The 13,210-nt window shown below is 45.6% G+C and overlaps 3 protein-coding genes and 1 pseudogene across 3 annotated transcripts; 2 read left to right on the forward strand and 2 right to left on the reverse strand.

The window, feature by feature from the left end:
• The first annotated feature begins 1,793 nt into the window (after positions 1–1,793).
• Positions 1,794–2,904, forward strand: LOC136511169 (uncharacterized). Its single transcript, XM_066505348.1, has 2 exons — positions 1,794–1,891; positions 2,622–2,904. Exons 1-2 carry the CDS (start codon positions 1,794–1,796, stop codon positions 2,902–2,904), a joined length of 381 nt encoding a protein of 126 aa, XP_066361445.1.
• On the reverse strand, positions 1,901–6,611 carry LOC136513125 (single-stranded DNA-binding protein, mitochondrial-like). Its single transcript, XM_066507116.1, has 8 exons — positions 6,398–6,611; positions 5,132–5,208; positions 4,823–4,987; positions 4,504–4,711; positions 4,302–4,402; positions 3,997–4,056; positions 3,595–3,650; positions 1,901–2,354 (listed from the first exon to the last, which is right to left on the reverse strand). The coding sequence occupies exons 2-7, from the start codon at positions 5,199–5,201 to the stop codon at positions 3,634–3,636; spliced, it is 621 nt and encodes a 206-aa protein (XP_066363213.1). The 5' UTR covers positions 5,202–5,208; positions 6,398–6,611; the 3' UTR covers positions 1,901–2,354; positions 3,595–3,633.
• A 5-nt stretch (positions 6,612–6,616) lies between these two features.
• Positions 6,617–7,486, forward strand: LOC136513126 (uncharacterized; annotated as a pseudogene).
• A 1,059-nt stretch (positions 7,487–8,545) lies between these two features.
• Positions 8,546–12,867, reverse strand: LOC136512155 (uncharacterized). The gene is made up of 6 exons (XM_066506139.1): positions 12,596–12,867; positions 11,822–11,930; positions 9,794–9,924; positions 9,623–9,697; positions 9,231–9,380; positions 8,546–9,098 (listed from the first exon to the last, which is right to left on the reverse strand). The coding sequence occupies exons 1-6, from the start codon at positions 12,824–12,826 to the stop codon at positions 8,952–8,954; spliced, it is 843 nt and encodes a 280-aa protein (XP_066362236.1). The 5' UTR covers positions 12,827–12,867; the 3' UTR covers positions 8,546–8,951.
• Between the last annotated feature and the right edge of the window lie 343 nt (positions 12,868–13,210).

Raw genomic sequence — 13,210 nt, forward strand, 5'->3', positions numbered from 1 at the left:
CAAAACCAGGCCAAACCAAACCACGGCCCACGGCCCGTCGCGCGGGCGGCTCGGCTCGGCGGCGGCGCGCGCGTGTGGCCTCCCGGTTCTCCCTCTCAACTTGTCTATGTGAGAGTCCTAAGACTCACTATTTAAGATGATAACCTTTTTAGTGAATTTCCCATATGGTACTAATCACTTTTCCACCTAACAATAATTGTGGGCCTTTAAAGTTTATTTAATTAATTAGAATAAATAATGGACCTGGCCTAAATTAATCTAACAGAATGTACGTGCATCTAAACAAGGCGATAAATGAATCCATGTGTGTACAACATATACAAATAATAAAATGGCACCCTGCCTGCCTCTCGCCAATTCTTTGTTTGTTCACTTCGTACAATCCTTCGGCGGTGGGCCGTCCAGAAACTAGAATGATGGATCCTTAAAAAAAAATGAAAGCTGCAGGCAGCTGAAGGAGATCGACCACCTGTACGAAAATTCATGGCCCATCCTACAACTCGGTCGATTGCACGCATCTTTTGGTCTCCCACTGCTTGGATGTGCGGTACCGACGACAGGTACACACTGGCGGCTAGTGTCAATCCCAGATCTCCAGGACCATTTCGGAAACTTGTCCGGCGTCCGACACGGTACGCACGGGATCGTCTGATCGGTGCCGTGCGCGCGGGCCGGGTATCTTGGCGCGCCGGGGCGGATCGACCATCCCTGTGCGCGGCGAGAATTGAAGCCTTCACGTGGAGGCGGCAGTGAGCTAGCGCCCAGGCATGCAGCAAGGCGCTGGCCGAGGGTATGGCCACCGGGCTGTCGGAGCCGCGGCGCAGAACGCGCCAAACGCCAGGGCGCGGCCACGCGTGCCTGATGCGGCCGGCCCGTGACCCCCGCCGCGGCGCGCGCGGGCACATGGACATGGCCTGCGCGGCCCCCGGCCCGGGCGAGAGAGAAACCCGGCCGGCCGGCTGGACGGCTCAACATACCACGCGTGACGCGTATGTCTCCGCCGCGCAGAGGGCGCTGTCTCAGCCTCTCAGGTGCCCGCCGCGCGGCCCGTGACCGTGCGTCGACGTCCCCGGAAGAAACGCGCGCGGCGCACGCAGCAGGTTTGGCGCGGCTCGCGATCGCGATGGCGATCGTGCACGCGCGGCGCGGGGCTGGCCTTGGAGGCAAACCTGGTCGAGGGCGACAGAGCGAGGCGCCTGTTCACGGCACATGCACGTACGCCAACGCGCCGTGATCCCGGGCCCTTCGTATACGGTGCGGTCGATCGGGAGCAGGTAGGGCTCCAGGCGCTGTGAAATTTAGGGTGCATGGCAGCATGCTGTGTCCTGTCGTCAGTCGTCGCCCATCCCGGTGTGCACAGAAGAGTGTTAGCAGGTGGACGAGAACGAGACCGGACAGTGTGTCACTGTGTCGTTGAGAATGTGAAAACAAGATGGCAACTATTCGTGCGCATCTACTCCTCCCTGCAGGTAAGGGTAACGGCATGCATGGCTTCCATTGCCATTTTTACTGGTGTTTCGGGCAGAGGAAACGTTCACTATACCACCTTGCTTGGAATCTGCCAAGCTGATGACCGACGATCTGCTTCAGTATCATGCTAGTAGTAGTAGCTACAACAATTCGTTGTCACTTTGTTCGCGTAGCAGTAGCGTTTGGGACCTCTTTGCATTGTTTTGTCCTCTCGGTGAGAACTCCCGGGTGCAATTTGCCAATTTCCATTCGACGGACAGGGAGACATTGACGAGGCCCGGGAACATGGCGAAGAGCGACCGTCGACTGAAATCTACGGCGGCATGGCCAGTGATGGCGATGCCGCCATGGCTACTGGCTACGGCAACGTCCAAGCCTATAGGCATGGGCAGGGAAGAGAAGTGCAGGCTTTGCGTTCCCGGTGAGTGATGGAAACCGGAGGAAGCAAGGGAAAACCGTTTTTTCTTGTCCATTAACCTTTGCATCTTAGAGCAATTCTCTCACCCAAGCACTCCTTCAATTCAACCAGTTCATGATCCAAGTATTCAGCAAAACAACCTCACCACAGAGCCTCTCATCTGGACATAATACACGAGTTGCTAGCCTGCCCAGTGCCAGCAAAGCGCAAACCATAGATTAGAGGTAACGTGAGCAAAGTTAAAAGTTCAGTAATTAGGGCCAACATACCAAGCATATGAAACCCAATTTCAGGTATAAAACCATAAACGACCTGTTACCAAGTTTTACTGCATCTTCAAATCAAGAGTACAGGCTTCTGCTGATACTCGTACCTTCATAACAGTTACAGCCATGTGAACCGCGGCAGCCATCAACGCAGATCATAGGCCTTCACCAGCTAGTGCACTGCTCAAGATACAATGGGCCTGGGCAAATCACGAAATTTCAATCATCGATCAGAGCTAAGCAATACAATCCAGAGGAAAAGACAAGCTGTCCAATTTTTCCATACAAGTAGCAACCTAGTCCAGAGGGATGAGGCCCCAATTGTTCCCCTGCTGGTATATATTGTCCCCCTCTACCTTGCTTGCTATCGCTTTCCAGCTCTATTTCTATGCTTCTGCTGGTTCACAGACCTTGCTTTCATGAGCACTGAAGATGGACATTGAATCGGTGAGGTGTGCTTGCTGTAGCTTCAAAGAGGACTGCACCCAGGAATACATAGACAATGTAAAGGGCAACTTTGGAGGGAAATGGCTCTGTGGCTTATGCTCAGAGGCTGTAAGGGATGAACTCAGTAAACACAGGAGCAGCCAGGATGGAATTGAAGAGGCTATCAAGGCTCATATGGAATTCTGCAGGATGCCGCTGTCAAGCCCAGCTGTCCGGGTAGCTGATGGCATGAAGGAGATGCTTAGGAGGAGGTCAGGGGACAAGAGGAGGCCAACAACACCATCAAAGGCACACTCAGCATAGCAAGGTAGGTAACAACCTTCGCAGTTGAGGACTGTCAACGGAGATGCTTTCAGTCGCCTTAAGGTCAGTGCATTGATGTGAGAGCCTCTCAATCTACTAAATGTTTGTGTCCTATAAGTATATTTTTTTATATATATACAGGCAGCATGTCAAGTGTAAATATGAGCAATCTTATTAATCTGAGGTTTCATGATCATTACATGAATCAAGTGCCGTCCACATGAGATACATCTAGCTTATTTTCTGTTTTTATTTTCTTATCTTCTGCATTTGTTTCCCTCAAATCTAGAAAATAAATTTGGTTATTTGTTTCTTTTACTCAATTTATTTATTCTGATAATTTGCTGTCAGGAGTCAATTCTTACTATTCAGTTCTAATGGTGTGAAGAGTGAACAGTAGTTTTACAAACTTTTACTTGATTATTAATCATAAGGTACTTGAAGAGTACTGGAAACAAAGGGTACTTTTTTTTTTACTAAAAGAAAGCCAACATGAGTATCAAGGAGGCCTGGATAATTACAGATGTGCATCACATGGAAAAGACAGTAGCACTAAATTACACAGGAAGATATTGAGGGCTCAAATATTCTGCAGATATGTAAATTTGGCACTATAAGCTAGAGCTCAAATGAATGAAAATCCATACTAGTAGTGCTGAGACTAAGAAGAACAAACATATTCAAACTTGCCTCAAGCTAGAAGCATACTCCTGAGATCATTAACTATAGCTAGAACAGTCCTTCTCCTGCAACCAAAGACAATTGTTATTATCAATTGCATGATTGAAAACTTGGACTCAGAAAAGGTAGCATATGGATGGCCATTCCCATTTTTCAAGTGTATGATTAAGTACTAATGACTTTCCACATTTCAAATGTTTGGAGCTTCTCATGCTGTTAACTGTATTACCAAATCATGAATTTAGGTAGACACTTAAATGATAATTATAATTCCATACATACCATTCAAAAAGGTCAGACTTTATAGATCAAATAGCTTTCTTGATTGTCTAAGAAATCAAACACATATGTTTGGTTGCTTGTGTGTACTTTCTTACGATATCAGAATCTTAATATAATCAGTGAACTTACTTAGCTCATCTAATGATATGTTAGCAGCACTGTCCCCAGATTTAACCAATCGAATCTTGCCTGCACATAGAATAGTTATCCAAACATTAGGCTTTTGTTCAATGGAGAGACAGGAAAATAAAAGGTAGATGTAAGCTACCATACAAGGACATCCTATTTCAACTGAAAAAAAAAACACATAGCTGTGTGATTGTTAGGACATAAAAAATGGTCATTGCCATTGAGTTACCTATGAAAACTAATTATGTAGAATACAGTCTCACTAATCAACATACTAGGAAAGAAGCTTGTGTGAATCAGCATACCATCACGTCGAACACAGATCTCAGGTATGTTTTTGACTTGATCATTAACACTGTCATTGTAGACCCTGGTTTCAATATCGCCCTCAACATAGACTGCAGAACTGACATAAGGTAAAAGAAAAAATATAAGCATCCATGGCGAAAAAGATAGATATAGTTGTATTCAAGGTAAAAAGAGGATCTTTTGATTTAAACCACATACTTCTTCACCAGCTTCTGAACAGCATAAGCACCTAGCTGGTCATTATGAACAGCTATGCGATGCCACTGAGCTGGCTTCGGCAAATCATTAGGCCCAATTACCCTCTGGTCAAACATGCCACCAGTTCCAACGGTAAAAACAGTTACTGTATGCCCATTCCTTAAAATTTTTTGCACAGGCACTTGTCCAACTTTGCCACAGATGATGGCCTAGCAAAAGCACAACAGATTATAAACGTAAAGTAGGGCTCCTCAAAAACAAAACAACAGGCAGAATTTCATATAAAAGATATAGGATATCCAATTTTTTATGTCCATACCTCTGTGCACGCCACGGAAATCCCAGCCCTTTTTGGGATCTACGCTTTGGGGTCGTAACTCTCTCTTTGAATCTGAATAATTATCATCATATTCCATATCACCCTTCTCATCAACATCAGAAAAAGATACGGTAGAACTCCAAACTCGTGATTGTCTGCAGAAAACTGCAGAGAGAAAGGTTTAATATATCTTGCACGTCAATGTAAATGTATATATCATATAAAATGATTGATCAGTGAACACAGTTTCCATGTTCCTATGCTAGGTGAAATCTGTGACTGTGAGGAACAATTGAACCAAATACCTACCGGTTGAAACCCTTTGCTGTTCCATGACCCTCCTCAAGCCCTTCAGCAATCCGGTGCTGACATGAGTCATGGTGAAACTACATGAACAGAGAAAATGAAGAAGATATAACCATAAACACAATAATGGGATTTTCTTGTTTCATCCATGAACTTAAAGAAAACATCAGAGCAATTTTGTTCAAGCTAACAGTGTATCATTTAAAACTTTTTATGACCTTAATGTTAACACTTAACAGTAAAAAAAACAACATGACGAAAATGATACGTCAGAAAAAAAAAAACTGACCATGGACAGCGTGATCAGAATGGTGAGAAATTATTTCACAGGAGAAGGTTCAGAATAACTAACTCATAATTATATGCATCTGAGGAACACTTTGTATGTAAACTGCAGATAGCTGTCCACTGCAGTCTGCCTGCTTTGATAAAACTAGAGCGAATCGTTTGTATTCCTAGATAGCACATCTTTTCATTAACCAACTATCAAAACGTGAACTAATTATTAGGAGGTATATGACCCATAATGGGGGGACAATTCGAATACAAGGGATGGCAATTTGAGCAGAGATGACCCAGTCACTTATTTTTCCCTCCTTAATGTAGTGCAACATAAGCATTTTCTATTAAACACACAATACCAGTGTTGGACTGGACAGCATAACGTATTGCAAGACTAAACTGTTTCTGTTCTGGTTAAATAATATGCCTAGCACACTACTGTCAATTGGCCTTCCATTATTTCCTCACCTTTCTAGAGGCAATCCCTTTAAACTAAGCTAACACATAATACAGGGTTTAAGTCTCAGCACAGTACAGTATTGCTCCCCATAACAAGTAGCACGGACATGTTGTATCAAACACATCCTCCACCCATTTCCACATGTTCTCTGTTGTCCATACTCGCCTATAATCCATGTCGAGTTGTACAATTTGCATCAAGGCAATCCGGTCACTCAAAAGGGGGATCATAGAAAAGATCAAAGGGCAAGGATAAGTCAATGAGGCATCAAGGCAAAGATCAAAGGACAAGGATAAGCCATACAGGCATATGAACGAACACCTCTCGTGCATGGTGCATAGAAGTTGCCTGCTGCGCCATAAGATGGGAAACACGAACCGTGCAAGCAAATTCATCAATCGGGGAACCCCATCTCCGATTACATACAGAAGCATCCAACATTTGCGCGGCGGATGCCTTCGCAGCAAGCCAGAGGTGGTAACAGTTTTAGATGGGGATTGCAGTTCATACCGAGATGGAGAACGTACCGTACGGTAGGGAAGGGGCCGTCGGAGCTGGGTTTTGGAGTGGCGGCGGGCAGAGGCGCCTCTCCGCGCTAATGGGAGAGGGAGACAGCGATCGGGAAAAACGGCGGCGCTACCATTTCCTGAGGTTCGTTTGTTTTTCTTTCGGGTCCGGGGTTTTTTTCTTTTCTTTATAAGAGCTGGGCTACGCCAAGGCAAAGGGTCCTGACTCCTGAGTCCTGACCCGCCAGGCGCCAGCCGCAACCGCAAGTGGCCTAGGCATTCCCTCGTCGTGCGCAGGCGCACCGCGCGTACGGCGGCGCACCATTCCCCGGCGAGCAAAACCTTACCCAGGCATCGGCGCATCCCGGAGGCGGTGAGCCCGACGACAGGGAGCCTCCGCCGCGGCGATAACCCAACCAATTCCACCCCACTGCCTCCCCCTTGCCGCCGTCGGCTTGCGCCCACGCGCCCGTTCGCTGCGCCGTCGCGCACGTCAACGGCCGCACCCTCCAGCGGTTCAACGACGAAACGCCACGGAGCTACCGACGCGTCCGCCGCACGCGGGTCACACTTCCATCTTCCTCCGCCACCCCGCAGTTGACTTCAGAGTCGGAGGGAGGCCACCGATCCATCCATGACCGTCGTGAAGCGTTACGTGTTGCACCTCTTCATCTCGCTCAAGTACGTGACGGCGAACGTGGTGGACCGGCAGTGCGGCCGCATCGTGACGACCGCGGACCTGCGAGACGGGCTGGAGCGCGTCCGCGCCTGCAACGCCAAGGCGGCGGCAGCCGTCGGCGAGGTCCTCGCCATGCGCCTCAGGTGGACGGCCTCGGCCTCGCGCGGGAGCTAGCCCATATACGCCAACGCGGAGAAAGAGGTCGCGAAGAAAGTGTTCAAGAACCAAACCAAGGTCTGGGCAATGGCCATCCTCAACGCGCTGCGCAGCCACGGGGTCAAGGTCAACCTCCGCATCGACGACGAGGGCGACCACAGGCCGCACGTCTGAAACAACATCAGTTCACCAGTGTGTTCCTAGAGCTCACAGAAGTATGAAAGTTTGAGCATGTTATTGTTATGTGTTGTTTTATGCTGCTTCAGTAGCCTTTGCCCTTGACTCTCCAGTTTATTGAACTTGAACACCATAGCTTTCTGTGTGTAGCAATATCACTGCTGAAACTTCTGTGTGATCTACTACTTTGATATGAACACATACAGATATCAGAAAAAGGGGCAATTGAACTAGTAATTCAGCAAAAAAAAAAACCACTCAGGATAATTGCCCTATTGGGAAGGGAATTGACAGCCAACGGTGTTTTGGTAATACTCAATAACTGATAACTTCTTAGCAAAAACACAATTAAATTACAGGGCACCTGGCTGAAGACTGAAGAGGAAAACAAAGAAAAATGTCGAAGTGATGTACTAGATGCGATGATGCAGTTGAGGATGGCTGGATGGGGAAGATGTTATCAACGTGATCTGTCACCACATTTTGAAAATGTTTGGATATTCAGTGATGCTGGGAAACCTGAAATCGAGAGCGGCGGCGAGTTTGTGGAACCAGCCGCTGAGATCCCTCGGAAAGGAGGCGGCAAGCCGGCATCTGAGCGTGCGCAGCGAACATGCAGGCGCAGGCTCCCTGCAGGGAACTCAGATTACACTGACAGCGCGCATGCTGTGCTGAATCAGAGGCCTTTTTAAATATAGGGTTTAAAGTTTTAGGGTGTCACGTCGTTTATTATAGGCTGTTTAGACATTAATAAAAAATAAATTACAGAATCAGTACGAGACGAATTTATTAAGTCTAATTAACCCGTCATTAGCACATATGTTACTGTAGCACCACATTATCAAATCATTGACTAATTAGGCTTAAAAGATTCGTCTCGCAAATTAGTCGCAAACTATATAATTAATTGTTTTTTTAGTCTATATTTAATACTCTACGTATGTGTCCAAACATTCGATGAGATAAGGAGTAAACTTTAGGGGAGGAACAAAGCCTGAGGCCCCATCGCTGGTCTGAAACTTGCTGAAAAACACTGTTCCGACTGCATTATTGTGAACAAAAAAAACATTGTTCCGACTAAAAAAGAAATCGAACAAACCGAATATAAGTGCATTATTGTGAAGGAAAAACACTATTCCAGCTAAAAAAAATTTGAACAAACCGAATATGAGGTAAGCCGAACAGGGCCTCGGTATGGAAGAGGCGGATCACAAGTTCACAACTCATGCATCTGCTGACAACTATCATGATTCTGCATAAAGTGTAGCTCTAGCGGACAGCACCATGAAGTTCGTTCAGATTCGGGAGCCATGGCTACCCTCATTCAAATTTCAGATCGTCCATTTTCTCTGCATTAACTGGCTAAATTTGATACCCATGAAGCACATTTGTCCGGAAATTCAGACTCTTTACATTTGGTTCTTTTTTTTTCCTTTCCCAAAACAAATGTGTATCCAGCTTATATTGTTTCAAATAACGCCTCTTAAAGCATACAACTGAAACTGGATCACACTTGTGTTTGTGTGGCCTGAGTTACCAACATAGAACTAACGATTCTACACGTCAGACCAACAAATCGTCTGTCATCTTCAAGCAGGCGTCAGCGTCCCCTGTGGATTTCTTGTACTCTGGCTTGAGCTCATGCGTTCCCTGGTTTGGTCCTCGTTTATTATACACGCACAGATCGTTCAATATCTCCTTGAGGAATTGCTGCATAGAAACAAACATAAATAATAACCACATGAGCAGTTAGAGAACAATAAAAGAAATATCTGTAGTTGCAATCTGCATATCTTAGAAGCATTTCCCCACTGACATATCAGGGAAGAGACAAGGAAATACCTCTGGCTGGTCAGTTTCTTGCACTAGTGCCTTTAGGGCCCAATTGGGTTGCCTTTCAAAAAGCTTGAATATAATGTTTTCCATCTCCGTGCGATCCCTACGAGTTCTTTTGACATCGGATGGTTTCGCTGGTGCTTGCTTCTTCTTTTCCTGGCAAGCAAAAAGTTCAACAAGTCATAAGATGTTATAATTGGCAGCGCAAGTCAAAGAGACTGACAAGACATGATTGAGACCGACAATGTGATGGAAGACCTAGAAGGAGAGTAAAATTCAACACTGCAAACTTTTTCCCAAGCAGCGACCATATTTAGGTAACACAAAAAATGTTGATCTCTCATTAAAGACGACAGCAAAATGAATAATTTCAAATGTTAAGTGGAAGACAAAACTACCTTTGAACCAGAAGGTATGAGACCAACCCGGCCAGGCATTGGTCTCATGCTCATTCCGTGGTCATTGTCAAGTACCTACCAAGTGATCAGAAAGTGTCATATTGGTAAGCCACAATATACTTCAAAAATGGCATAATATGGTAAAATAATTCAACCATCAAAGAATTCCACCTGCACTTGTCTAGATTTAACCATATATTTTTGTGTTCTTTCACGGCATAACTTTCCATAGTTCGCCAAATTATCACTGTGAGGTTCCATGTCAAACTTATGCTCTACTTTTCCTTCGCATGAAAGTTTCCCTGCAACAAATAGGGCACTATTGGATGAACCAAAACACCAATTCAAAAAGAAAAGAAAAGAAAAGAAAAAACTGCTGGGAAGTGGTAAGGTTCCTAGCTGGTTACAATCAGTAAACCTGCAAGCAAACAGTTACTAGTAACACCCACTGATGCCAGCTGGTTATTCAAAAAAGAATACTCCCTCTAGCTGTTTATATATCATGCTGCAGAATGATCACAGAAACATGATGTTTGGGCATTTGGCCTGTCCAAATTTGTCCCCACAAACTTGTATGCCAGCTCAGATTTCTACGTGGTTCTCCACATGAGGAAAGGCAAACAGGCATCTCGACCTTTCTCACGTCCCACACAAAAACTGACAGATTTCTCAAACGTCCACAGACAATACATGCCTGCAGACCAGCTGGTTCACAAAAGCTTCAGCTTAAGCAAGTGCTGCCCCTTGCACAAAATTGAAGTAGGGTAGGGGTAGGGCACACCGGGTCTTAGACTAAGGCAGAAATTACTCCATGGGGGAAAGAGGGAAATAGGCATCTGCCTATTGTAAGATTTCAATTTGGGCAGAGGAGTTTGTGGATGGGCGGTGGCATGCAGATCTCAGGACGCCAGAGGAGGTCAACAACCATCAACAGCACGCAGTGCTTAGGAAAGGTGGATTCATGGCTGCATACAAGGGTGAGCAACTGTAGAATCATAGGTCATCAAGTGCTGGAGGCAACCGAAGCCCTAATTTGAAGGATTGTGCCTACGGACCATGGCAGTGGCGGTGTGTGTATGAGGGACGTCGGAATCGACAGATCATGCTTGTAAGCACAGAAGCAGTGTGTGAAGGGAGGAAACCAATGGATCCTGGATGTAGACCAAGGCAGCGACGCTAGGTCGCGCATGGATGGAAGGGGGGGAGGGGGGGGGGGGGCACTGCATTGCTACAGTGGTGACATTTATCTGCTAGGAAGGGTGACCGTCTGGGAGATTAGCTTTGTGAATAGATAATGGGGCAAAAGAGTAAAAAAGCACTGTCCTTAATTTATTTCTACTAGGTTGTCGGGACTCGGGAAACGACATGTATTAGCAACCAAAGTGAGCATAATATAATAATTAAATCAGTCTGGAAAGTGGAAACCGTTGGCTCAGACAAGTTTAACCGTTTAAGGGAAACTTAAGATATGGCCTTATTTTCCTATCTCTTTCCAAATAACTTTCAGACAAGATAAGTCAATATGCACTAATTATGTGGAAGTTTCTTAGCATTAGCAAAAATTTCCCTATATTAACATAATATAGGAACCAAACCTACTGTGAATCAAATGATCTAGAATTCTAGAAGTATTGTGGTAAACAAATAACCATCAAACCACATTTATTTATGTCAGACATGTAATTGCACATATGCCTAACCCTAACTGCACAAACTTATTTCAGATGACTAAATCACTATAATGTACTCCCTCCATCCCAAATTATAAGACGTTTTGGCTTTTCTAGGTTCATAGTTTTTGCTATGCACTTAGATATACACAATGTCTAGATACATAATAAAAACAATGTATCTAGAAAAGCCAAAACATCTTATAATTTGGAATGGAGGGAGTAAAAGGTAATATAGAAACAGAGAGATTTTAATGAATTCCTATCCCACAAGAATGTTACAAGAATATAGCCAGAAATGTACAATGCTAAAACATATGAGGATATACTATTCTGATTGTACCAAACAAAATCACTGTGCTAAATAAAATGGCATCATTAGAACTAAGCATTAATGGATATCTGCCATGCAAGAACAAAGGCAAATCATGTCTGTCTCAGCAGTAAACTTGATTTCAATCATAGATAGAGAGACGTGCATTTAATTTAAGCAATGTAAAGTTGACAAGCATGTGAATCTGGATCCTACCTTGGTTAGATTCGGAGAAAACACACATAGGCACGAAATCTTTGAACATATTCAAAGAGTAGCTCTTAGGTGTATTCCCAGTGTTAGTTTGAGCCAACTCCATCTTGAACTGTCATTGCAATAGCATGATGTAAGAATGATAGGCACCAAAAGCAGAGATGATGATATACATGAAACAAACACACAATGAGCAGCATTAACCACCAAGGAATCCGATTACGGCATCTGCTCTTAAAATTAGTCACCTAACAATTTGCAATCACTTTCAACAAAAACCGATGTGTGGTATGTAGCGTATGTAGACCACAGAAACTATGCAGTCAAATGAAATAAGTACACTTGCTTGCAGTCAAATGAAATATGCACACTTACTTTGGTTGAATATCAATTTAGTTTGTCCACAATAACAAGGGATTCTTCCTCTTGTTCTTACTGTGGTCCAATGAGTCTCTACCAGCCTGTTTCGTAAGTCTCTAGTCTCTACCAGCCTGTTTCATGAGTCTCTATCTACCAGCCTGTTTCGTGCCAAATATATTCAAAACCAGTCCTCGAATCTAGAAACAACTCCAATTCCTATGCACATTTTCTCCCCAACCCTTGGAGTAACTCAAACAGGTTCACAATTTGTTCGAGCATACGCCTTCAGTGTGGCAGCCAATTACAAAGACAGGAATTTCAAAAATTCCCCATCAGTTCGATCGAGGAGATTCTAGAATCTATAGCCGAAGCACGGGGAAGGGACCAGCGGGGTGGAGGGGATTGGGGGATACTTACCTGGAGCGTAGGCTCTTCGGGGCGCTCTTCGGGGCGCTCTTCGGGGGGCTTTTCTGGTCGGAGTAGGTCGAGGGAAAGGACGACCTTGGCGACGACGGGGTTGGCGTTGGCGGGGTCGGAGGAAGAGGCGGAGGCGGCCTGCCAGGCGCGGGAGACGACCGGGGGGCATTTCATGAGCCACACGGAGCGGTCGGCCCGCGCCGTCTCCAGGTACTTGGCCTCCTCGGCCATCGTTCTTGCCGCCGCGGCGCGACTCCGATCCGCAAGGCTCTCGTGCTACTCCGGTTCGCACTGAAATCGGCGGCGCTAGGGCTCGGCGAGCGACGGACGATCTGACGCTGCGGAGGGAGCTAACACGGGGGATCCCCGAACACGGAGGCGTAATAAGGGGGGAGAGAGGGCACGTTGCGACGCGGATAGCGTCGGTTCGGAGCGGAGGGCAGGTCAGGAGAGGCTTCCAACGGGCCCTTCCTGTCAGAACTCTATTTTCTTTTTCTGGTCCCACTTGTCGGTAATGAGACAGTTTTTTTTTAGATTGACTTGGGACTATTTGGTTAGAGGCCTCCGAGACATCCTCCAGCCCATGCATCAATCTTAGCCCAAGGCTTTCAAAAT

Source organism: Miscanthus floridulus, chromosome 16 (genome assembly GCF_019320115.1).
Source record: "Miscanthus floridulus cultivar M001 chromosome 16, ASM1932011v1, whole genome shotgun sequence".
Taxonomy (NCBI): domain Eukaryota; kingdom Viridiplantae; phylum Streptophyta; class Magnoliopsida; order Poales; family Poaceae; genus Miscanthus; species Miscanthus floridulus.

Excerpts from the sequence above, each read along its gene's own strand:
- LOC136511169 (XM_066505348.1), top strand. The coding sequence starts at position 1,794 with ATGGCCAGTGATGGCGATGCCGCCATGGCTACTGGCTACGGCAACGTC. Across the intron at positions 1,892-2,621 it reads GTGCAGGCTTTGCGTTCCCG|CTTCAAAGAGGACTGCACCC; the intron begins GTGAGTGATGGA and ends TGCTTGCTGTAG.
- LOC136512155 (XM_066506139.1), bottom strand. The coding sequence starts at position 12,826 with ATGGCCGAGGAGGCCAAGTACCTGGAGACGGCGCGGGCCGACCGCTCC. Across the intron at positions 9,381-9,622 it reads TCATACCTTCTGGTTCAAAG|GAAAAGAAGAAGCAAGCACC; the intron begins GTAGTTTTGTCT and ends TTTGCTTGCCAG. Across the intron at positions 9,099-9,230 it reads AAGAAACTGACCAGCCAGAG|CAATTCCTCAAGGAGATATT; the intron begins GTATTTCCTTGT and ends GTTTCTATGCAG.
- LOC136513125 (XM_066507116.1), bottom strand. The coding sequence starts at position 5,201 with ATGACTCATGTCAGCACCGGATTGCTGAAGGGCTTGAGGAGGGTCATG. Across the intron at positions 4,712-4,822 it reads TTTCCGTGGCGTGCACAGAG|CCATCATCTGTGGCAAAGTT; the intron begins GTATGGACATAA and ends GCTTTTGCTAGG. Across the intron at positions 4,057-4,301 it reads GATCTGTGTTCGACGTGATG|GCAAGATTCGATTGGTTAAA; the intron begins GTATGCTGATTC and ends TTCTATGTGCAG.